The sequence below is a fragment of the Chiloscyllium punctatum genome, chromosome 2, assembly GCF_047496795.1.
Source record: "Chiloscyllium punctatum isolate Juve2018m chromosome 2, sChiPun1.3, whole genome shotgun sequence".
Lineage (NCBI taxonomy): Eukaryota > Metazoa > Chordata > Chondrichthyes > Orectolobiformes > Hemiscylliidae > Chiloscyllium > Chiloscyllium punctatum.
Window position 1 is genome coordinate 65,323,539 of NC_092740.1, and position 26,236 is coordinate 65,349,774.

A 26,236-nucleotide genomic window follows, 5' to 3' on the forward strand; every position below is an offset into this window, starting at 1 on the left:
TGACTTAGAGAAGAATATAGGTGCTTAATCAGTAAGTTTGTGGGTGACAAAAAGATTAGCAGAGCTGTGGATCATGAGGAGAATCTACAGAAGATACAGCAGGATATAGATAGGCTGGAACCTTGGGTGGAGAGATGGTGGATGAAGTAGCTTGGGTAGTTTGCAGGATAAGAATTGACAATAGGGAACAGGAAAAGGGCAGGTAATTTAAACCAAAATCTTGCATTAGTCTTCATGATGGAGAACATGATAACCATCCCAAAGATATTAGATAAGCAAAGTACTAATAGGAAGCACGATCTTGTAATAGTCCTATCATGAGGGGCAACGTTTTTGACAAACTAATGGGATGAAAGGCAAGTAAGTCACCAGCTTACATTGAGAGGCTTTACAGGAAGTGGCTGTTGATAAAGTTAATACATTTACTGGATTTCAGAAGAGTTCGAATGGATTGAAAATCTGTTAATTTGATGCCCCTGATCAAGAAAGGAAAGAAAAAGAAAGCAGGAAATTTAAGTTCAGACATTTGATAAAAGGATGTTGCACACGATAGGAGCTTTTAGTATGGGGGTTAATGTATTAGCATGGACTGAGGATTGGTTAACACACGGAAGATAGAGTCAAGATTAATGCATTTCTTTCAGTCTGGAAGATAAGTAACTGGTGCAATGCCGTAATGATGCCATTGTTTTAAAGAAAGAAAATATTGATGCTGGAAGCAATTCAAGAGGGCAGCTCATTACCACCTCCTCCAAAGCAATTAAGGGTAGACAATACAATCTGGCCCAGCCAGCAAAGCCCAAATCCCATGAAATAATAAACAAGAGGGAGATGATTCAGGGAGGAAAACGAAGTTGAACTGAAGATTAATCATGATATTAAACGGTGGAGCAGGCGGAGTGGGCCATATGATGTGGGTGCGTGTGTACACGTGTGCATGCATGTGTGTGTGCGCACAAAGAGGCTGGGAGTTGGGGTAAGTAAATTAGCTCAGTTGGTTTGATGGCTGGCTTGCAATGCAAAATGACATCAACGGCATAGATTCAATTCTCAAAAAAAGCTAAGGCCATCATGAAGCTATCACCTTCTCAACCTTGCCCCTCACCTGAGGTTTAGTAACTCGCAGGTTAAACCCACCATTAGTTGTCTTTCCCTAATGAGTGAGCTTTCTCTGGGACTGTGGTTACTTTGTTTTAATGAACTATACAAGAAGCATATCATTAAGTAGTCACAAGGACAGGGCACAGTGAAAGAAATAATAGCACAATTCACATGTTAAACACAAATAATAACTTAGGATATAGTATCAGAATTTGTTTCAATGATATTAAACGGTGACATTATTGTGCTTATCTTGAATTACGGTAACTGGATGTCTGCAGAAGTGCCTCACGTGCTTATTTTGATCATAGAGGCTCTTAGCAATGTGTTACTCTGAAGATATAACAAATGATTGGGTTGGCAGGGTTTTATTTTATCGGCATTGTGCCTTATCTGACTGGCAGCTGAGAAAGGTCTGTCATTGTATTTGTGGTCTTCCTCCAGCTGGGCTTTGTCATGCTACAATCCCTGCTGCTTATTTTCACTGCCTATTTTTAGAGTCATTCATTCATTCTCCATACTATGGAGGTTGCAGCAAGCTGCAGCAAGTGCATGGATCCTGTGGGATGGTAAATGGAGCAGAAACTCCACTCTCACCTCTAAACCTCTTCCTAATGTCAGATTGGACAGGAAATCTGAAGAAAAAAATACTTCCATCCTAGATCAACTCTCTAATCATTCTCATCTTCTACATTCCCGTAAGCTGAAAGCGTGTTGCATTGTTTTACAATGTTAATAGCAGTGAAAAGTCATACTAATTGTTAATTGCAACACAATATGGTCATTTCAGATGTATCATGGAATATGACTCAATTTAGTCAACTAACTTTTATTTAGAAAATTACCACAAAAATAGTGACCTATATGATGTTGAATATCCTGGAAATAGGATATTATTCATCTCAGCAGGATTTCAACTAGTCTAGCAGATGAATGTGAGCTTGAGTATAGATTCAAAATGGAGAGGGGCAAAGCCGGAAGTAGCAGCCAGAATATTTGCAAATCAGCTGCAGTGGGCAAAGAACAAAGAAAATAGACAAAGGATTTTGACAGCATTTAGTGGTATACATTTCAGTCAAGGCGTTTAGTGAATAAGGACATTGATACAACTTTTGAAGGAAGATTATATAGTTATTAAAGAAACATAGTTCAAAGAAGGGTAGGAATGGTAGCAAAGCAAAGTTAATGTTTCAGGTTCAAAAATAGAAATTGCTGGAGAAACTCAGCAGGTCTGGCAGTATCTGTGGAGAGAGAAACTGAATTAACTTTGCACATCTGGTGACCCTTATGAAGAGGGGCTCTGGATTCAAAACTTTAACTCTCTTGCTCCACACATCCTGCCAGATCAGCTGAGTTTCTTCAGTAATTTCTGACTCTAAATGCACACAGTCATAGAGTCATACAGCATGGAAGTGGACCCTTTGGTCCAACTCGTTCGCAAAGACCAGACATCCCAATCTGACTGAGTCCCATTTGCCAGCATTTGGTCCATATCCCTCTAAACCTTTTCTATTTGTGTCCCCATCCAGACGCTTTTTAAATGTTGTCATTGTACCAGCCTCCACCATTTCTTTTGGTAGCTCGCTCCATATATGCACTACCCTCTGTGTGAAAGAGTTGCCCCTTAAGTCCTTTTTAAATCTCTCTCTTCATGCCTTAAACCTGCGTCCTCTAGTTTTGGACTTGTCCACCCTAGAAAAAAGACTTTGGCTATTCACCCTGTCCATGTCCATTATAATTTTATAAACCTCTACAAGTTCACCCCTCAGCCTCCAATACTCCAGGGAAAAAAGCCTATTCAACCTCTCCTTATATTTCAAGCATTCAAATATCGGCAACACCCTGGTAAATCTGTTCTCATCCTCTCAAGTTTAATGACATTTTTCCTATAGAAGGGCAACCAGAATTGTACAAAGTGTTCTAAAAACAGCCTCACCAATGACCTGTAAAGCCATAACATGATCTCCCAATTGCTATACTCAATGTTCTGACCAACAAAGGCAAGTATGTTAAATGTCTTCTTAACCAACCTGGAGAAAGTGAGGACTGCAGATGCTGGAGATCAGAGCTGAAAAATGTGTTGCTGGAAAAGTGCAGCAGGTCAGGCAGCATCCAAGGAGCAGGAGAATCGATGTTTTGGGCATAAGCCCTTCTTCACCAACATGTCTACCTGCAACTCCACTTTCAAGGAACTATGCACCTGCATCCCCGATTCCCATTGATTCTATTGTTCATCAACACTCCCCAGGTCTTGACCATTAACTGTGTAAGTCCTGCCTTGGTTTACCTTACCAAAATGGAACATTACACATTTATCTAAATTAAACTGCATCTGCCACTTCTTGGCTCATTGGCCCATCTAATGAAGGTTCCATCGTACTCTGAGATAATCTTCTTCACTGTCACTACATGACATATTTTGGAGTCATCTGAAAACCTACTAACCATACCTCTTATATTCACATCCAAATCATTTATATAAATAATGAAAAGCAGTGGACCCAGCATTGATCCTTGGGACGTATCTCATGTCTCCAGTCCAAAAAGCAACCCTTTACTACCACCCTCTATTTCTTACCTTCAAGCCAATTTTGTATCCAATTGGCTAGCTGCCCCTGGATCCCATGTGATCTCATCTTACTACCATGCAGATCCTTGTCAAACACTTTGCTGAAGTCCATATAGACAGCCTGCTTTCAATCTATTTTGTCACCACTTCAAAAAACTCCAGTTAGTGAGGCATGATTTCCCACGTGCAAAAAACATGTTGATTATCCCTAATCAGTCCTTGCTTTTCCAAGTGCACATAAACTTTGTCCTTCAGAATTCCCTCCAACAATATACCCACCACTGACCTAAGGCTCACCAGTCCATAGTTTCCTGGCTTTTCCTTGTAGCCTTTCTTAAATAATGGCACAACATTAACCAACCTCCAGCCTCGTGGCCCCTCACCCATGGCTGTTGACACAAATATCTCAACAAGGGTCCTAGTAATCTCTTCTGTGGCTTCCCACAAAATTATGGAAAACACCTGATCAGATTTATACATGTTTACACATTTAAAGATCTCCAGCACCTCTTCATGAATATGAACTCTTTTCAAGATATTACTATTTATTTCCCCAAGTACCCTAGCTTCCATGTCCTCCTCCACAGTAACTACTGATGTGAAATATTTGTTTAGTATCTCACCCATCTTCTGTGGCTCCACGCAGGTGACCACATAGATATTTTAAGGGCCCTACTCTCTTCTTAATTACTCTTTTGCCCTTAATGTACTTATAAAATCTCTTTGGATTTTCCTTAACTCTATTTGTCAATGCTTGCGCATGTAGCAACAGTGTTTATATGGTGAGTTCAGTTCAGTTTCTGGACAATGGTAAGCCCCAGAATGTTGATCATGGACATTCAATGATGGTAATGTCATTGAATGTCAATGGGTGATGGATAGATTGTCTGGCATTTACTGAACGCAAATGTTACTTGCCACTTGTCAGCAAACATTGAATATTATCTTACCACAGTCTGGCACTGAATGCAACATCCTAAAGGAGCCACTAATCATGCTGAATTTTGCCCAACCATCCACTTTCTGACCTTAAGAATGGAAAGTCGTTGATGTAACAGCTGAAGCTGGTTGGGCAAGGATACTATCCTGAGCAACTCCTGCAGAGATATCCTGGAGCGAGATGTCTGACTCCAACAACTACGGTCGTCTTTCTATGTGCCAGGTATGACTCCAAACATGCAGAATTTTCCCTCTGATTCCCATTGATTCCAGTTTTTTAGGGCATTTTGATGCCACACTCAGTCAAATGTGGCTTTGATGTCAAGGGCCACCATTTTTACCTCACCTCTGGAATTTGGTTCTTTGTCCATGTTTGAACCAAGGGTCTTAGGAGCTGAGTGGCCCTGGCAGAACCCAAACTGGTCGTCACTAAGCAGGTTACTCAGAGAATCATTGAATCCTTAAAGTGTGGAAACAGGCCCTTCAGCCTAACAAGTCCACACTGACTCTCCGAAGAGTAACCCACCCATCCTGCTGTCATTCAACATCTCTCCTGGCTTGCTATTGTTACCAATCCATAACTGTCCTTGAATGAAGTGGCAGGCTAGATTATTTCAGAGGGCAGTTAAGAATCAGCTTTGACAAAGGGTCAGTTCGACTCGAAACATCAGCTCTTTTCTCTCCTTACAGATGCTGTCAGACCTGCTGAGATTTTTCAGCATTTTCTCTTTTGGTTTAAGAATCAGCTACATTGCTATGGGCCTGGAGTCACATGATCAAGTGAAGTTGGCAGATTTTCTTAAGAATGAGTGAACAAGATGGATGATTTTTTTCCTCTAACAATTGGGGTCAATTTCATGATTATGATTTCTGAGGCTTAACTTTCAATTCCAGATTTATTGATTGTATTTAAGTTAAACCCCAGCTGTAGTTTTGGGATTTTGAATCCATGTTCTCAGAGACATAGATTTGGCTCTGGATTACCAGTCCAATGGTGTTAACACTATACCATCATTTACCCCATGTCTGTTCATAAAGATGTTTCATATTAGTGGAATTATAGCCAGAGGCCTGCAGGGGAGCTGATCGATAATATTTCCAGAAGGGTTTGAGTTTTCTTTCAGCACTGGCAGAGGCAAAAGTAACCCCAGAATGAAATTATGAGCCTCCTTTAAATACCCCTCTTTATTCAGACAAATTCCCTTTTCATGTATATTGATTCAATAATGGATTTGACGGAGGTCTGACGGGAATACGCTGAAATTGTTGACTTAATTTTTTAAGTGTTCCACTTTCTTTATGGCGTAACATGCACTATTTCCAACTGCCCTGATACAATCAGAACCATGTTTTTAAAAAATCAGAGGACAGATGGTCATCAGGAAACCACAGCAAAGAAAAAAATGTTTTCATATACAGGGGTCATAATTACAAAAAGACATTGGCAGCTGTGTGATGACTTGTGTTCTATTAAGTTGTTAAACTGGAATGCACAGTATGTGAATCTTAGAGGGGTCTATTTTGGTGGGGGGAGAATTCAATTTAGGAAAGACCTGTTGGAAATGCCGATGCAAAATCTCAGTATAAATCAAATTATCTATTGATGTTTTTACCCTAAGAAGTAGATTGAATCATTTTGAGTAATTTCACATATGGAATTTCAGGCATGATGTTTTTACTCGATGTTTTTTGAAATTTCGCAATTAAAACCTATTTTTGAAATTTGATCATTTTAAAACTAAAAAAACACTTTCAAATGTTATAAAAGCAATCAAAATATGCAAAATGGTACAGATCAGTGGATAATTTGACAGAGTCAACAAAATGAATTTGAGAAATCCACTGTAAATTATTTGTTTGTATCTCTCACATAGGGACAGTTTAATCAATTTTTTCCAACTCAATTATTTGAAATTGTGCTCTTTTGTTAATTCACTGTTTATTCTAATCATTCAATTTGCACAAAGTTATGTGTACCTCATTTAATAATAAAATACTCCAACAATAGCAGGTTTCAAACAAGGCCCTCAGCTGTCCATTTTGCCGTAGGCAAGGTTTGATCTCTGTAGTGAGTGATCTGATACAGTCTAACCCATAACTATACTACCACCTACAGGAAACAAAGATTATATCATGCTCTTTGTTAATCAAATAAAGATTATATTATATCAAAAGGGTCAATATCATCTTGAAACAAATGTTGAGCAATCATTTTTGTTTGTGCTAAAATATGATTTGTTAGAAGCTATGTCCGACATTGTGTGCAGTTCTGGAATCCACATTATGTGATTGCACTAGAACAAGTGCAGAGGAGCAGAGGAGGCTGAGGGGGCCATGACTGAGATGCATAAAATTATGAGGAGCATAGACAGGGGAGACAGGAAGGAATTTTTCCCCTTCGTGGAGAGATCAATGACCAGGGGCAGCATAGATTTTAAGGTAAGGGGGAAGAGGAATAGACGGTGTGTGGATTCTTTTCTCTCCACCCAAAGGGTGGGTAATCTCACTGCCTGTATGGGTAGTAGAGGCAGAAATACTTATCATATTTAAATAGCATTTAGATGTACATTTACAATGCTAAGGCATACAAGGCTCTGGATCAAGTGCCAGATAGTGGGATTACAAAGGTAGATGATGCAGACCTCTACAACTCTTGACTATTACAATATTTGATCTAACCATGACTATAACCTGGATAGCACAAAGCTCTTCAGACTGTTTACATTAGAGTCATAGTCATACAGCACAGAAGAAGCCCTTCAGCACATTGTGTCTGTACTGACCTATCTACACTAATCCCACTTTCCAGCATTTTCCCTATAGTCTTAAATGTTATGACATTTCAAGTGCTTATTTAAGTACTTTTTAAAAGGTTGAGAGGTTTCCTACCTCAACTATGCTCCCAGATTGTGCATTTCCCAGTCAAAAAACAAACTTTTGAATAACAGACTATTATAGCCAGACTGCTGTATCTACATAAGCAAGAAACACAAGAAATAAAGAGCAGATATATAACATACAGCACAGCTCATTGAGCCTGCTCAGACATTTAATATAATCATGGCTGATCTTGGGTTTCAATTCCATCTTCCTGCTTGTTTCCATATTCTTGATTGCCAGAGACTGAAATCTGAGAAAAGCAATATACTGCAAAGGCTGGAAATCTGAAATTAACAAAAAGCAAAGTGCTGACAAATTCAACAAGTCAAACAACATCATTGGTAGAGAGACGAACAAAGTTAATATTTGGATTCTGATATGACTTCGTAAGAATGCATTTTACTAGAGTTCTGGAGAAGAGTCATATCAGACTTGAAATTATTTACCTTCCCCAGTTAAAGAATAAACTTGGACAAAAATACACTAAAATTGCTGTATCAACATATACAGGAAACACAAGAAATTGGATCAGGTTTAGATCATATAGAGCATGCTATTATTCAAAAACATCTATGCATTCACAACCCAGTAGAGTAGCAAATTCCATCTCAATCCACAATACCCACAAACAATCTGTCAATCAATCACAGAGAGAGGGAGCACAAGAATCAGTGAGACATTTTCTGATCTTCGAGTCAAAGTGCATAATTCCCCACTTCCCTACATTGTAAAGCATTTCATCCCACTCACTTAACTTGTTTATATCTCTATGTAGCCTCAGTGTCCTCCTCACAACTTATCTTTTCAGCTAGCTTTGTACCATCAACAAACTTAGATTCATCACTCTCTGTTTCTTCAACCAAGTCATCATATAGATTTTAAATAACTGAAGCCCAGAACTGATCCTTGTGGCTCTCCATTAGTTGCAGAATCACATTGATGTTACAATGTAGAAGACAACCAATCTGCTCCCAGTTCCCCATGACCTGAACATTTAATCATGCAATCACAGATATTTACAATTACACTGTGTTCAGTTGCACTCATTGGTGAACTGCTGTCTTCTTGTTTCCTTAATTTGTCGACTTAGGAAGTCCAATACTAGCAGAAGATGTACAAAGATAATTCAGCACCATTAGCTAGAAAAATCTGTTCAAACTAGCTACCTAACAAACTAACTGCAACATGGAATTTATTTATCCCTGATTGAGACTGAAGGAAACTTAACTTTAACAGTAAACTGTAGTTAAATACTAAATGGCACCAATTAGATAACAGTTTAGGAAGAGTTTAACTCTTAACATTAACCCATTTAAATTGCCTCACCCAACAAATAGTCAGGTACACACTTTATGCCCAGCTACAATCATTGATGAGCTAGTGTCTTTGTGTTTATGTGATTGATTTTTAAATATTTTCAAACTTGTTGCCTCCATCACTCTTCCCCCCAAAAATTCCAGCTGTTGATTACTCTCTGCATGAAGAAGAACCTGCAGTATAGAGTTGAGTTGACTTTAACACGAAAAACTTGTATTTTCAAATAAACCTGTTGGACTATAACCTGATGTTGTGTGACTTTTAATATGAAGACATAAGGTTGAATTGGAGCCATGACAGATGGATTCAGCTGCAGCAGGGGTTATCAGTGCTGCTGGCCACGGTACATAAAGGGCAGAAAAATGGAGGAGGAACAAATATACCATCAAGCACTCCACTGCAACCCCAGTGGCAGCCGAAAAGCCTCTCCAGGAAAAGGTCATAGGTAAAGCTCCCCTCGATGGGCGGTGGAGGTACAGGAGTGCCAGAGTCTAACATCCTGAATGCTATTTCCCCCAGATGAGCAAGGCACAATGCCATCACAGACTGAGGATGTTCCAGGATACCATGAGAGAACTGTGCCATTTGCTGGAGTGGGATCTATGACCTGAAGCAGTGTGTCACCACCTTATCCTGGTGGCCATTAACATGACAGATATGCTTACATTTTGTGCGATTAGATGTTTCCAAGGAGCTAATGAGGACTTGTGTGGGATCTCGCAATCCTCACCCCAAAAATGTATCATTTCTGTCAACACAGCAGTTTAAAACAGATCATCCCATTATCTCATTTCCCCATGATGGTGCTGGTGATGTAGTACTGGTAACATAAAGAATAGATAAAGGGGAAACAGAAAGCTGCAGCACAGAGGGAATCTGAGGATGCTCATGCATGAATCACAAAAGTTAGCATTCAAATTCAGGTGTAACAGAAGCAAGTGGACTATTCACTTTTATTTTAAAGGGAATGGGAATGTAAAAATAGGGAAGCCTCACTGAAATTATCCAAGGCAATAGTTAGATCACACATAGAATACTGTGAAGCCTTAGACCCCTTATCTAAGTGGTAACATGCTGGCATTTCAGATAGTTCATGAAAGTTTGTTATGGACCAGGTCAGACTCCCTCAAAACATTTCAAGAAGGGACCCTAGACCCTAACTTCTCTAGTTGTTTTAAGCAGGTGTAATGTGTTTGTAGAAGAGTGATGCAGCTGGCTTAACCAGTCAGTTTTAAACAAAAGGGAATTTATTTATACACGAACAAAAGAGAACAGAATATAGAGTAACATAACTTACCTGAAAACACAATCACCCACTATTGCAATTAATGATGCTGTTCCAAATACTTGCAACATTGCCATAAAAATGCCCTTGGCAAAAACAGTAAAATCAAACATAGATTCTTACAGGAGAGATGTCAGAGAGAGAGAGAGAGAGAGAGAGGATCAGCGTGGAGCTGTTTCTTTGGGTCCAGCAGCTTCTCTGGGTTCCCAGCTAAGACTTGACCAGCAGCTGAAAAACTGTCAGATTGCTAAAACCCCAAACCAAACCAGAGAAAAGGTAAATTGGGAGAACTGGCCACTCCCCTTTATTTGTACACGTGTTTTTTTGAAAGCCTTTTTTCCCTGAGGCAGTATCTGTTAGTCATAATCAAATTGCCCTAAAACCCATACCAACCAGATACATCAGAACTTCTACATTTACGATCCCTCTTGAAAAAATACCAAGGACAGAATAACCTCGTCAAAGGAGCAGCATCGTCACACCTTCACTCTGTTAATTCCAGATATAGAGGAATTTTCTTATGCGGAGACGTTGAGGAGGCTGTGTTTGTACTGGCAGGAGTTTAGAAGCATGAGAGGATTCTTATTGAAACATATAAAATTCTTACCAGGTTTGACAAAGTAAATGCTGAGAGGTTGTATTCCTCTTTTAGAGTGTAGGAGCATAGAGCATAATCTCAGAGTAAATGGTCACCCTTTTGAGACAGATGGGGAGGATTTCTTTGCCTCAGAGGTTAGTGAATCTGTGGAGCTCTTTATTGCAGAAGACTGTTGAGGTTGTGATGTTGAGTACATTCAAGACTGTGATAGACCAATTTGATCTGGGTTATGGAGAAAATGCAGGAAAGTAGACCTGAGAAATTATTAGATCAGCCATGATCACATTGAATGGTGGAGCAGACTCAATGGTCCCAATGGCCTACTTCTGCTCCTATGTCTTAGGGTCTTTTGGTCTGTATCCTTTGGTTTACACCACTTCCTAAGTTTAATCCTTTGCTCCACTATTCAGTTTAAAATTCTACTACTTCCCCAGCTCTGCAGTTGGTAAGAACACCGGCTGCAGCATGGTTCAGGTAGATACCGTCCCATCAGTACAGATGCTGCTTTTCCCATGAACCAAAGCCCAGTTCTCTCGTACTTATCTTTTAGCCACACTTCTAGTCTGATGTACTCTATGCCAATTGCATGTGGCTCAAGTAATAATGGAAATATTATGACATTTGAGGTTCTCTTTCTAAACTGGCAGCTAGCTTCAACATGAAAGAAAGGTCATCTGACAGATGGTAGATGATATATTATTATAAATTAAACAGTAAGAGAATGTAACAGGTTGGATATGCAAACAAGAAATAAGCAACATTTGTGTACTGGTGTAAGATGTGGAGTGTTCAATGTAACTTTAATTGTAAGGCTTAAATTAACTACACATATAGAGACCCAATGGATGTTATCTACTTGGACTTCAAGAAGCCTTTGACAAGGTGCTGCACAGGAGGCTGCTGAGTAAGGTAAGGGTCCTTGGTGTCAGAGGCAAGGTGCTAGCATGGATAGAGGTTGGCTGTCTGGAAGAAAGCAGAGTGGGGACAAAAGGGTCTTTCTCAGGATGGCAGCCAGTGACAAGTGGTGTTCTGCAAGGCTCAATGTTGGGACCACAACTTTTCACTTTATACAATAATGATCTAAATGAAGGAATTGAGGACGTTCTGGCTAAGTTTGCAGATGATACAAAGATAGGTAGAGGGACACGTAGTATTGAGGATTTGGGGAGGTTGCAGAAAGATTTGGACAGGTTAAGAGAGTAGGCAAAAATGTGGCAGGTGAAGTACAATATGAGAAAGTGTGAGGTCTTGTACTTTGGTAAGAAAAATAGAAGCATGGACTACTTTCTAAATGGGGAGAAAATTCAGAAGTCTAAAGTGCAAAGAGACTTGGAAGTTCTGGTCTAGCTCTCTCTCTAGGTAAACTTGCAGGTTGAGTCAGTGCAAATGCAATGTTGGCAATTATTTTGCGGGAACTTGAATATAAAAACAGGGATGTACTTTGAGGCTCTATAATGCTCTGGTCAGGCTACATTTGGAGTATTGTGCATAACTTTGAGCCCCATATCTCAAGAAAGGATGCATTGGCCCTGGAGCATGTTCAGAGGAGGTTCAAGGACTGAAAAGCTTAATGTATGAGGAACATTTGAGGACTCTGGTTTAGAAGGATGAAGGGGGATCTAATTGAAATTTACAGAATACTGAATGGTCTGGACAGAGTGGACATTAGGAAGATGTTTCCATTGGTCGGAGAGACTAGGACCTGAGGGCACAGCCTTAGAGATAAGGGGAAACTTTTTCAGCCAGAGTGTGGTGAATCTGTGGAAATCATTGCCACAGAAGGCTGTGGAGGCCAGGCCATTCAGTATATTGAAGACAGAGATAGATAGGTTTTTGAGTATTAAGGAGATCAAGAATCACAGGGAGAAAGCAGAAGAATGGAGTTGAGAAACTTACCAGCCATAATTGAATGGCAGAACAGACTAAATGGGCTGATTGGCCTAATTTCTGCTCCCATGTCTTATAAACTTACGGACCTGAGTTCTCGAGGGTTGTTTTTATACCTTAGTATTCTGGTGAGTTTCAGAACCTATCAATATATTTTAGTTCAAGGAATTTGTTTTTAATGTTGACTTCACAGTGATTGGTAGTGCTGATAACAAGTTTACTAAAAAGTCACTTCCTTTGTTCTCCAGAGAAATCGGGATCACATTACCAAGCATCAACCATGATTACTGTGCTGAGCTGCAAATTAAGTCCTAAGTAATATATGCATAAAAGCCTGTTAAATAATTTAAAAGAAAATGACTATTTCTCTTTAAAACTCAGTCAGTTAAATGCTAAACCAATTCAAAAATAAAACTATGGGTTGAATTTTACTAAAAATCAACTAAGTGTCAATTTTGGGTAATTTGATAGAAATGTTCTCTTCATGAGCTCTAGTAAGTGATCTCATGCTGCTCACTTCATTTTGTATGCACCATGCCTCAATGGTATCATACTTGTGCTAACTTGCATGCACCCGCAGCTGCAAGTACTTACCACTGCCAAGATCTTCCATGATTCACCCCACAAGCACTATATTTAGTTACTGCCTGTGCGCCAGTCCCACCTCCTGTAAAAAAGAGGAGGGCTTAATTATTCTAACTGGTTGTTCACCTCTGTGGAGCAGGTCGCAAATCTATTTCTTAGTCTGGTCATTGGAAAGTTCCCTGAGAACAAGAATGTGTTGGGGAAATGCTCCAAATTGGCTTTTTTCCTATTTTCCTGGCACCACCAGCCCCAGTCATTCCATCGTGGGGCTCAAACAATTCAGCCCTGGGTTCCACCGATGTGGCTCATTGCCAGCAGGCCCTTATTGCCTCCCTCTAGCACACATTTGTCTGCACTAATTTTCATTCACCATTGTGTGACTCAATCACATTCTTCAGTTAGGTCATTGAATACTTTCTGGGCTGCTACTTGCTATTTCAGAGTACTTTCGAGTTTATTACCAAAAATAATTTCATTGATTTTCAGAATCTAAGTGATTAATGTAGGTTTGAAACAAAAATGTTCCCAACACTAGTGGTCACAATATGTGACCTCATAGCCAGCATAATCTTCACTCCTCCATCTCAAGAAAGCTGGGAGGTCATTGGAGAGTGCAAAAAGGTCTGCAAGGAGTAATGGCAAATATACCTATTACTCAGTGAAGTTACTGCATGTGCTTTTTTGTTCAATACCAAAAACAACTAACTCACTTCAATATCAATGGGTCTGAGAAAATCTTTGTACCTGTACTGCATTCAGCTGAGAATGCTACTGGATAACCAGGCAGTGAAGAGGAGAAGAAGGTTTCATTGTCATCTTTCACGATGGAAGAACCCAGCATATATGTACAAGACAAAGCTGATGTATTTTAAGTGACTTCAAGAAAAAAGTGCTGAGTGAAATATACCTTGTCCTGCTTTCAAGCTCTTCAATATCAGAGATGCCATTGTCTAGCCAATTCATTGCAAATACACATTGAGAAGTGGATGCAAGTACTGAAGACAGCAAAATCTATGAGCTACAATAGCTCGGCTATAGTGACAGCTCTGTTATTTTGAATGTATCTCTTGTTTTGGCAATTTATTAACGTGTCTTTCTGTTGGCAAAGTTTGCATTCAACTGCAGTGTAACCTTATCTTCTCATCCCTGCCTAACAAAACTTACATTAACATAGCGCCTTTAATGCAGTAAAATACCCCAAAGTACTTCGCAGGAGGGTTACAAAGCAGAGTTTGACAGTGATATGAACTTCCCCATAGTCATCTGCCTTAATAGGTTTTAAATGATGTTTCAAGAAGGGAAGGAAGATTGAGGCAAGGAGACTGAGGAAAGGAAATACCAAGCTATGGGCCCAAGTAGCTAAAGGCTTGGCTCCCAGTGATGAGCATTTAAAATCAAATGTATACAAGTAGCCAGAACTGAAGGAAGAAAGGCATTCTGGAGGGTTGTACGGATGGAAGTGGTTACAGGAATATTGGCAACAGACTAATGTTTGAACTCACACTGTGCAGTGGGAAGTCAAAGATGAGATTATTGGAATTGTGAAGGCTAGAGGTAACAAAGGTATCAAAGAATGTTTTCCAGCCCATATCTGAGGACTATCTCCAATTCTATACTCTGCTGGTCTCCTCCTCCATAATCAAGGTTATTTCCTAATTAATGGCACAAGCCTCATGTTTATAGCATGAAGCGAAGAGACACAAGTCAACCAGCGAATCAGAAAAACAGATTTCTATTTAAATTATACTCTGTAATTCAGGTCCCTTTTCCTGTGAAAGCTGAAACACATTGGCCTTTCTTGTAACTTTTTGACAACACTGAAATTTGACAAATTCAGCTCAAAATTATATTTTTCTTAGAATGTCTAGAGGGACAAGACTGAGAGTTATTCAGAGGATTTTAAGTTTTATTCATTCCTAGTATGTGCAGCTGTGGTTGTCGCTTTTATAAGGTTATAAAATGAGCAATTTCTTTTCCCAAGATGATTTTCAAGCCTCTTTGCTTACCATGCCATTTTACCAGCATTTCAAGGAGCCCTACCAGGCATGACAATGACTTACTGGCTCAGTACTTAGTGGAAATTGGGAAATTGGATGTAGAACATGCTTGGGGGCGGTCACTTACCTTCCATAGTAAGTTCTTGCTTTTTTCAAGTTTGAAGGCCTTGGTTAGGCCCACCAGCTTTAACTGCCCACCTATAAGCAGTGTTTGAATAACAAGTTCACCTTTTAACTATTAATCGGTTTCATGAAAGAAAATCACAACAGGCTAATTGTAGTTGTTATATATCAGGTGGGCCCAGAGAGATGCCCTGTGAGCATAAAACAGGGCACAATGGCAGAGGGTCAACAATACAACATTGTCACACCAGTTTCTGAAATTTAAACGAGAGGAGGCACCAAATTTGGAAGCCTGTTAAGCTTGTCTTTGACTCATTTGTTTGCAATTCTCTGTTAACTGCTGTATTTTTTGCACATTAGACAAAGCAGTATAAGATCACCAGGACCATGTTTAAATGAGGTAGCAAACTCTGCTGGTAAAAGTGACAGTGCCTGTTTAGGTTTAACTTCATTTTAAAATTCTTTCTGCCTTAAAAAATAAAGATTGAGAGAACGAGGAGCCTTTATAAATTTTTAAACAATTACTAATCTGATGTTAATTCTATATCTCCTGTGCCACAGATATCCTGACCTAGAATCTTGATTAATTCGATGGCTTTACACCAGACAGCTTCTAAGTGGCTGTTCAAGACCTCATTCGTGGAGCTGAAATGGCAGGGACGGGAGCAAGACAACTTTCAATTTTCATCTTCCATTCCGACCCCAATTTCCCACTGCCCTAAAAAAAATATAATCCTGCCTCTGTGTGTGTGTGTGTGAGAGAGAGAGAGTAGCAGGGAAAATTGGGGGGAGGGTTGCATTTTATGGCACTCAAGCACTTAAGTTGCTACCAGCAGGTCTTCCCAAGGATCAAAGGTGCTGAGGTGGAAATCCTATCAGTGTTATCAGCCAATCAGAGACTATTTTGCTTAGCACTGTCACCTGGGGATAATGGCTGCTGCGAGAGTCTAGGATCAAGGATCAACCCAGGCCAGAGGTAAATCAGCAGGGCAGGGGGGGAGTGATGGTTGTTGGAGGGGTGGACACAGAAGGAAAGAATTAGAATTAGAATGTGATTTTATTGTCACGTGTACTCACGTACAGGGATATAGGAGTACAGTGAAAAGTTTACAATGTCGCCATTCACGGCGCCAACATGGGGGAGTGGGTTGACAGCAAGAGAGGGAGGTGTTCTCAGCCAACCTCCCTCCCCCAATGCTAATGCCAGATCCATCAATCAGCCACTAAGTTTAATGTTAAACATATTTGCCAGCAGTGTTAAATATTGCACATTGCAAACTACAAACAAGATATTTGACCAATAATTATTGCACATTTGAGAATTAAATTGTGTATATTAAATATAAGTTATCGCTTGATAGTAAATTTACATTTGAATGGGTTTCTTGACATTAACACTTATAACACACAATATATAAGTTATTTTCTGCCATACTACTTCAGACTACAAAATACACATTCTGCAAAGGAAACAACACTGGAATCAATTATCAACTTTACAAAGTTGTAATGCAATTGTTCTTTTAAATTTTTGTGTGAAAAAGCATAATATAAATAATACAAACCAACTGGATTCAACAGAACATACAGTATTCATAATGTCCCAGATGTAGAAAAAATGGAATATTAAAATTTACAATTACCAAGGTAAAGAATGGCATGAATAATACAGGTGGCTTTTTGTTTTCCTTTTCACAAGTATGACAAAATTAACTGGCATCACTGGGCCATTTTAAATGTAGTTTATTTTTCGTAGGTGCAAACTGTGTAAAATCAGCTGCAGTTAGCTCAGTAACACCTGAAACTGGACAACCATGTGGTGTCAGTATGAATTCTACAAGAGAAGGAAAGATAGCCTGGTGGGTTCCAGCTGTGCAGCCAGAGCCCAATTAAAATGTCCTTGTCAAAGCTGTCTTTGACCTCACTGTTGATGCACAACAGAGCTGATAAAAGTAACATTACCTGTTGTAACTGTGATGTGAGCTAACAACCTTAAGCTGTTGAGAAGCAAATATCTTGTGCCATAAAAGCTTAATGTCATTCTGGCAGGGGTTCACTAATAGAAGGAAGTGACCAAACTTGTTTTAAATGTCAACAGTGTCTAAAGACTGTCGCTCACACCACAAACTTGCCCTTAAGTTTAAAGGAAACCAAAATTTTGCATTAATCCAGCAGGCATCATCTTTGTCTGTTTACTGTAGTATTTTTTTGTAAATTTTGGGTAGCAAAATGAGTATCAGTAAAATAAATAATTGGTATGTCCTGCTTCATTTCAAGATTGGTGTTTATGACCTGAGGCACCATTTGGCATTGACTCTGGCTTCTTAATAGCACCATTATTTTTGACAGCACTAAATGCAATAAGAATAAGCAAAGTCTCTGTTTGTCAACTAACTCAAATTGCTTCAATGATAATGTTACAGAGAGCATCTGCTTTACAATAACCTGAAAGAAGAAATATTCCAGTTTGAGTCACATGACAGGCAATATGAAATGTCAGTGTTGTGAATGTACAAGATGGCTATAATATGAAACCAAATAAAATATTTGATAAACTTTTGAAATCAGATGTGAAACTATAATCAGGAGCATTATGCTATTTGCTAACGTGAGCACTGATGATACTGAGACATTCGTTCATTCATATTTTGAAGCAAGCACTTGGATAATGGGATATTCTCAATAGAATCTCAATCTTGTGCATTTCATTCAAATAGTATACATGACATGTTATTACAATGTGTAGCTTGTATTATATCATCTCAGGAAATGCAAAATAAAGTACTTATAAAAGCATAAAACTTATTCAAATAAGATTTTTGTTGAGAAAAACTGACCACTTGGGCCTACTGTTTATTCTAACCTGGTATCTGCCAGATCTTGGCACTAATTCTATAATTGTATTGATAACTTGTTGTGAACCATACTGAATCTGAAAAACCTTATCTATTGCTGTAATTTAAACTATAAAGATAATAATAAAAACTTTTTTATAAGGACAGCACCTTTCAATGTGTCCTTGTGATGCCTAAGAACCTTAAAATACTTGTTTAAAAATGTTTTTCCTACAAAAGTATATCTTCAAAATGGTGCAGTCACTTCATACAAATGTTAAAGAACAGACTCAATGTTTTCACACATTTCATTCTCTCCCAAATGATAGATCAAAGTTGTCCTTCCAGATGATTTGTTTGAATCCGTTGCAGCTGCGTCTAATGTTAATGTTGAAGCAAACAGATCTGATGTGGTCATTCGACCGACTGAGTCTTCATCTCCCTGAATATACTCCTTGGAATGACTCTTTATATAATGCCATGTAGTTGTGTATAATATAAAGGCAATTGTTTTCAAGCCTATGGCAATGCTGACATAGAGATATCTATAGGAATCGTTATCGTATACAGCACATGCTCCACTTTTATTGCAGGTTTCTGACCAGATGAGACAAGTAGAGTCAATTGCAGCCCCAAAGATAAGTGGTGGTGGGATAAAACCTAAACAAAAGCAAAAAATAGGCAGAATGAATAAAATTAACCCATCATGAAGTATATCACTAGTGTAATGATCACTGATCGATTTCTAACTTTTACATGTGCAATATTAAAGATACAAATAAATTATCAAAATCTAGGAATTGAGCAGGAAATTTAGCTTGAAAGGGATCAAACATAAGACTACAGTATTGAAAGCTCAAAACATTACATTTATCTGAAGGACTTTGGTGTGAATAATCCTCAACTGTATATTTATTCAAGAAGCTTATTACATTGAGTTGAGTGATTCCAGCGAGTTCATTGTAATTCTTTTATTATAGAGGAAGAAGTATAGTGACATTCTTTCTCAAAGAAAATATCAGCTTCTGGACACGTTTATTTATAATCCTTTAAAACTGGTGATGTTGCAAATGTTGCAAATTTATGAGAGCAATCATAAAGCATAGTGGAAAGTCTCCTGTCATGGCTGAGTTCCAAGTAAAGAAGACACCAGACTCTGAAATCAACTGCTCTAGGAAAACAACAGAAAGGCTTTAGCGATGTCCACAAAAGCATCCCTCAGAAGGTCAAACATGCCAGAAGAACTGCCGAAGGGGAACAAAATGGGTGTCATGGCAGTTATAGAATCATAGAGATGTACAGCACAGAAACAGGCCCTTTGGTCCAACTCATTCATCCATGCCAACTATAATCCCAAACTAACCTAGTCTCATTTGCCAGTATTTGGCCCATATCTCTCTAAACCCTTCTTATGATATACCCATCTAGATACCTTTTAAGTGTTGTAATTATACCAGCCTCCACCACTTCCTCTGGCTATTCATTCCATACATGCAACACCCTCTGAGTGAGAAAGATGCTTCTTAGGTCCCTTTTAAATTTTTCCTCTCTCACTTACGCCCTATAGTTTTGGATTCCCCTACCCTAGGGAAAAGACCTTGAGTACTCAACCTATCCATGCCCCTCATGATTTTATAAACATTTATAAGGTTACTCCTCAGCCTCCAATGCTCCAAGGAAAATAACCTCAGCCTTATAGCTCAAACCCTTCAACCCTGGCAACATCCTTGTAGTTCTTTTCTAAATCCTTTCAAGTTTTGCAACATCTTTCCTATAGCAGGGAGACTGGAATTGAGCACAACGTCCTGAAACTAGCCTAACCAATGTCCTGTACAGCTGCAACATAACCTCCGAACTCCGATACTCAATGCACTGATGAATAAAGACAATCGTACCAAATGCCTTCTTCACTGTCTTCCTGCAACTTCACTTTCAAGGAACTATGAATCTGCACTCCTTTTTGTCTGGCAACACTCCCCAGGACCTTACAATTCAGTGTAAGTCCTGTCCTAATTTGCCCTACCAAAATGTAGCACCTCATACTTATCTAGATTAAACTCCAACTCCCACTCCTCAGCTCATCTGATCACAGTCTCATTGTACTCTGAAGTAACCTTTTTCATTGTCCACTACATCTCCAATTTTGGTGTCATCTGCAAATTTACTAATCATAACTCCTATATTCACATTCAAATCATTTAAATAAATTATAGTTTCAGAGTTGTGACTGACCAAAATAGAGAAGGTTATTCAGGAAGGTACTGAGCATAAATTTCTTCAGCAACATGCAAAAACAAAATCATGATGTTGGAGAAAGTGCACAACCCTCCAAACGCCACAACCACTGATCCTTCACACAGCACCTGTTCCACACGTGGAAGAGTCTGCAGACCGCACATCAAACTAATCAGCCATCACAAAACCCATCAAACTGAAGTGGAAGCAAATCACCCTCACTCCCAAAGGATTGCCAAATGGAGTCAAAAATTGTGTCATTTTTACTGTTGCAATAACATAAAGCAGGTGACAACAAATCAACATCTCATTTCATATCTCTCCCAAATATCATTTCTATTTTCATGAGATAGTTAAAATTACTGCCAGTGAGGTGATGAACACATTCAGTTAATGATTTGCTTCACATTTTGATGTAGTACAGAAGCAAATTCAATTATCCAAAGCTAACATCTTGTTTAATACAAAAAAACACTAAAATTGCACAGCTGTTCCAAAAGAGAGAGTTTGAATTTTGTTTGTAGCTGGATGAGGGGTCATAACCAACAGAATAGTCTATTTTTTTCCAGAAGATTCCAGACCTGTCAATATTTAGTGTGTTCTTAAGATTCCTTTATGAATTTCAGACACATTTTTGATTTCAACCCAAATGTTCATGTAATGTTATTTGTATTACACCTTACTAATAAACCCATGATTAAAGTTGGGAGAAGATCATATTCGTTAGTTCCTTGATCCACCTTGAGAAAACTGACAATAAATTTGATCATAATGAAATTCTGAAGCATGTTGCATCTGAAGAAGAGTCATTTATTAATTAAGCATTTGAGTGATTTAACTGCTTCACTACGTAAGAATTCTGAAGGGAATATTATATTTATATGTACTTGAATTTACTTATAGCAAAGTCTGTTTTCAAAAAATAGCACACAGTACAAATAATTCAATGTTACCATTACAATGAGAATTTAAACTGCACAACCTATTAGATTGGTGCCAATGCTAATAACGATTCTTGCCAAATTTTCTGAAACCCGAGGACCCATTGCACTTTTTTCCCTATTGTAACACCAACTTCTCAAGTACAATTAGGCATAGGCAACAAATGCCTAGGCAACAAAAGGTACTCTTTCAGCAATGCTCATGTCCCAGGAACAAATAAAGACAAGGATACACGTCGATCTGGCAGAATTAAGAATGCCACATAATTTGCAAAGCCCTCCCCTGAGGAACACATGGCAACAAAACATCCCTTCTCATATGCTTAGGTAGTACACCATATTATTCTTAAGACGACAGCAATTTCATGCCAAACAACTCAGGTGTGGTCACATCTAGGAGAAAGTGAGGACTGCAGATCAGAGCCATAAAGTGTAGCGCTGGAAAAGCACAGCAAGTTAGGCAGCATCCAAGGAGCTGGAGAAACAACATTTCAGGCATAAGCCCTTTATCAGACTTAGACCCAAAACTTCAATTCTCCTGCTCCTTGGATGCTGCCTGACCTGCTGTGCTTTTTCAGTATCACACTTTTCAAATATAGTCACATCTACCCTTCTTAGTTCCACAGAAGTACAAATTTAGAAATTCCATTAACATCCTAAAGGATTCTTGTACTGATTGGTTTGTATGTTGTAAGGGTAGTAAACATCTGACAGCAGAATTGTATGCAGAGCTGTTCAAATAGCAAATGAAAACTGGCTTCAACACTATTACCAACAGGAGATTAGACTCTTGAAGCTTAGTGAGGTTATTTTCTCCATGACACACAGATATTAATTTGGCACATAGCTGTGAAGAAAACTCTGGGAAAGGAGGAGTAAATACTGTTAATCTCAACCCAATAAACTAATAGCAAAGAGATAACCATCCAATTTTCATTGGCATCAAGTTAATTAAAAGTTGATGTTTTTGACCTACTTTTCAGTTTTAAAACAATAGGAGTCATTCTGCTTAAGTGAGAAATTGTTCTGATTGAAAATGAGGATTTAAAATGTGGGAGGTCAACGTGTCTCTAAAAAGTTTCCATTTAATTATCACTAAACAAGATGAAACAATTCCCAAAAATAAAAACAAATATTGTGCGTGTAAGTAAATGTTAGGATGTGATATGTTTTCATGATATGGCATCAAATCAAACATTAACAATTGTAGTAAATTATTTTCAACCAACACAGATGGATGGCATTGGTGATGAATTGGTGCTTATATGCACCAGTACTGTAGTACTGGTATGTAGAGTAGAGGGTTGGAACACAAAAACATTACCCGAATTACAGTCCATGGATTTTCTGCCTTTTGGTGAAGTAAGGCATGAAATCTCCAAAGTGTAACATGGAAGATGCTCTCCTGTTCAACATTTACAGCTAGTAATTACATGTGGTCAGCTTACGACAATCAGCTAATTGACAACTCAGTAGTACCTCTGCTCTGGCAGTGTATTGTATTCTTAAATCAACCTACTCAGAGATGTTATTACACATCTCTAGTGAATATAGGACTTGAAGCCCAGCCTTTACTGTTTTACTACCATCTTGTGTCATGTAGCTGGAGGACCAGCTTTGAGGAACCAGGAGGTGAGATATTCACCACATAATCCTAGCCTTCGAATACACCTGTAGCTACAGTTTTTATGTGACTGATCTAGTTAAATTTCTGATCAATGGTAAACTCCCAAAATGTTGCCAATAGGAAATTCAGTGATGGTCATGCCACAGAATGTTAAGGTGAGATGGTTATATTCTTTATTATTGGAGGTGACAATTGCCTGGTACTTCTGTCATTAAGCCCCTGTGTGCGGCACTAAGTGCTTCAGTGTCTGAGAAATTGCATATGGTGCTGAACATTGTGTAATCATCAACATATTCCCACTTCTGATTTGATGAGGAGGAAATGTAATTGATAAAGCAACTATAGGTGATTGAGCCAAGGACATGACTCTGAGGAACTCCTGCAGAAAAGTCCTGGACCTAAGATGACTGAAAACCAACAATAATATGACATCTTTTGTATGAAGTATGATTCCAGTCAGTTCACCCAATTCTTACAATCACTCATTTTGCTAAGGCTTCTCACTGCTGCATTTAATCAAATGCTGCCTTGATGTCTAAATGATGATAATAATTGTAGTAAGCAAATTCTGTGCACGTTGCAAATCTTTACCTCAACAAAAATCAGAGACCATAAGAATTTCAGTACATGCAGTACCTCACACTCAGTCTACATTTTGAATAAACATCTAGCAATTTTACAAAGACCTCTGGGCTTCTTCTTCTCATAAAGGGTTTCCAAACCTGTAAGTCTGTAAGCAACTCCAGTTAAAAATTTAAAATATCATACAATTTAATGATGTACCTAAAAATTCCATTTCATCTTCAACCATTGAGTGAAGAGTAGGTCAGAATTAATAAGATTTCATTGTGTTAAAATCTAAATTTATCCTGTTTTGAAGACTGGACATTAGGAGTGTCATAGCATATTGAAAACACACAGCTACATATTGCTTCTATTAATAATGAAATCTACCCTATTTTGTTATGATGACTCACCTATTTTGCTTTGTTTACAACTGACAATGTTGCCACCAACATTTTAATGGTGTACGACTAAAACTTGGCTTGATTTTCGTCTGCATTAAATTGCACCCTTACATTAGACTAGGATCACCACAGTCTTAATGGCCATAAACATAATTAGATTAGATTAGATTAGATTAGATTAGATTAGATTAGATTACTTACAGTGTGGAAACAGGCCCTTCGGCCCAACAAGTCCACACCGCCCCGCCGAAGCGCAACCCACCCATACCCCTACATTTACCCCTTACCAAACACGACGGGCAATTTAGCATGGCCAATTCACCTGACCTGCACATCTTTGGACTGTGGGAGGAAACCGGAGCACCCGGAGGAAACCCACGCAGACACGGGGAGGACGTGCAAACTCCACACAGTTAGTCGCCTGAGGCGGATAATTGAACCCGGGTCTCTGGCACTGTGAGGCAGCAGTGCTAACCACCGTGCCGCCCACGAAGTGTGGATACATCCAAAACTGACAGGTATTAATATTGCAAGCTTTTCAATTTTACAAACCCACTGAAGCTCAAAAGTATTAAACAACATATATCTGGTTCTTTCTGAAACAGGTTTGAATTTTGACACAGGTTTGTGTAACATTTCATTCCTGAGGGGAAAGAAAAGCCTTATTGTTAGTTCAGTTCAAATACTCTGATTGAAAAGGAGAACTTGCAGGAGGGGCAAGTACAAGCTAATATTGTGAAATAAATTAACAACAGAGAAAATATTTTAATAATACTTCTAATTTCTTATTTCAGGGAATCTCCGGAAAGATAATTGGCCAGGGAGGTGTTATAATGCAGATTTAATTTACATTATGAGGATAGGTTGCATAAACGGGCAGCATGGTGGCTCAGTGGTTAGCACCAGGGACCTGGGATTAATTTCACCCTCGAGTGACTGTTTGTGTGGAGTTTGCACATTCTCCCCATGTCTGTGTTGGTTTGCTCTGGATGCCCTTCCTACAGTCAAAAGATGTGCAGGTTAAGTGGATTGGCCGTGCTAAATTGCCTATAATCCAGGGATGTGCAGGTTAGGTGGATTAGCCATGGGAAATGCAGGGATAGGGTAGGAGGGTAAGTCTGGGTGGAATGCTGTTCGGAGGGACGCTGTGGATTCAATAGCCTGCTTCCACACTGTAGGGATTCTATGATAAATTTAGACTGTAATTTTCAAGTTGAATTGATTGAAGTTGACCTAATCAAAGAATTACAGAGAAATTATATGCTATGGTGGGGAATTCAAAAAAGGGAAGCATAATTTTGGATCTAGGTCACCTATGAGTAAAAATGGGATGTGCTTTCTCACAGAATGGATAACAGAAATCTGGAACTTTCATTCAAAAAGCTGTGGGTGCGAGGAGTTTTCAAGACTGAACTGGGTTAATGGTGATCCAAATGAATGCTGACATTTGTTTATCCCTTGATGGGGTGTGACCATCGCTCATAAGGATAGTATTTGTTGCCCATTCTGAACTGATTTTGAACTAAGTGGCTTGCAGAGAACAACGAAGAGTGAACCATACCTCAGTCAGTATGGAGTCACATGTAGCCAGAGATTAAAAAACATTAGAGAATTAAAAAAGGCATTATAACAATTGAAGATAGTTGTCATGGTTACCATTAATGAGACAAGCTTTGTAGTTCATGAATTGAATTTAAATCCCCCAGTTGTGGTGGAATTTGAACTCATGTCTCCAGTACATTAGCCTGGACCTCTCATGGTTATCTCTCCAACTGATAGAAGGTTACTAGTGAGGAGATGTTACTTGACTTCACAATTCTTTACTTTTTCCACCATGTTGCTTGTGATTGACAGGAGGATGATGGCTTTGGGTTAGCTTTTGGTTGTTCTGCTACCTGTGGGCAAGTGATAGCTGGTGAATGTTACACATTGTTTACACATTGATGACAACACGATGTATGCATTGGAAGATCTCAGAAAGGAAGTCAGATAGGTTAGGAGCACAGATCTTCAGTGCTGTTGCAGAAATGCTTGCAGGGCCAATCAATGTTTCTGTCCAGTTTACTGAGGCTGCTCTTAACATACATTTCTGGGACTTTCACCAATTGTAAAAAAAAGCTTATCTATCTATCTATATCATGCCTTAATGTGTAGGTTTGCTCGCTGAGCTGTAGGTTTGATATCCAGACGTTTAATTACCTGGCTAGGTAACATCACCAGTGGCGACCTCCAAGTGAAGCGAAGCTGTTGTCTCCTGCTTTCTATTTACATGTTTGTCCTGGATGGAGTTCCTGGGGTTTGTGGTGATGTCATTTCCTGTTCATTTTCTGAGGGGTTGATAGATGGTATC

At 38.9% G+C, this 26,236-nt stretch overlaps 1 protein-coding gene across 1 annotated transcript in view; it reads right to left on the reverse strand.

Moving 5' to 3' along the window:
* Nucleotides 1–16,595: 16,595 nt before the first annotated feature.
* The window catches only part of LOC140484852 (solute carrier organic anion transporter family member 3A1-like), a 314,802-nt gene continuing 305,161 nt past the window's right edge, over nt 16,596–26,236 (reverse strand). Inside the window, exon 11 of the mRNA XM_072583601.1 lies at nt 16,596–18,775. Coding sequence (XP_072439702.1) covers nt 18,393–18,775 — 383 coding nt within the window. The 3' untranslated portion in view covers nt 16,596–18,392. The remainder of the gene's footprint in view (nt 18,776–26,236) is intronic.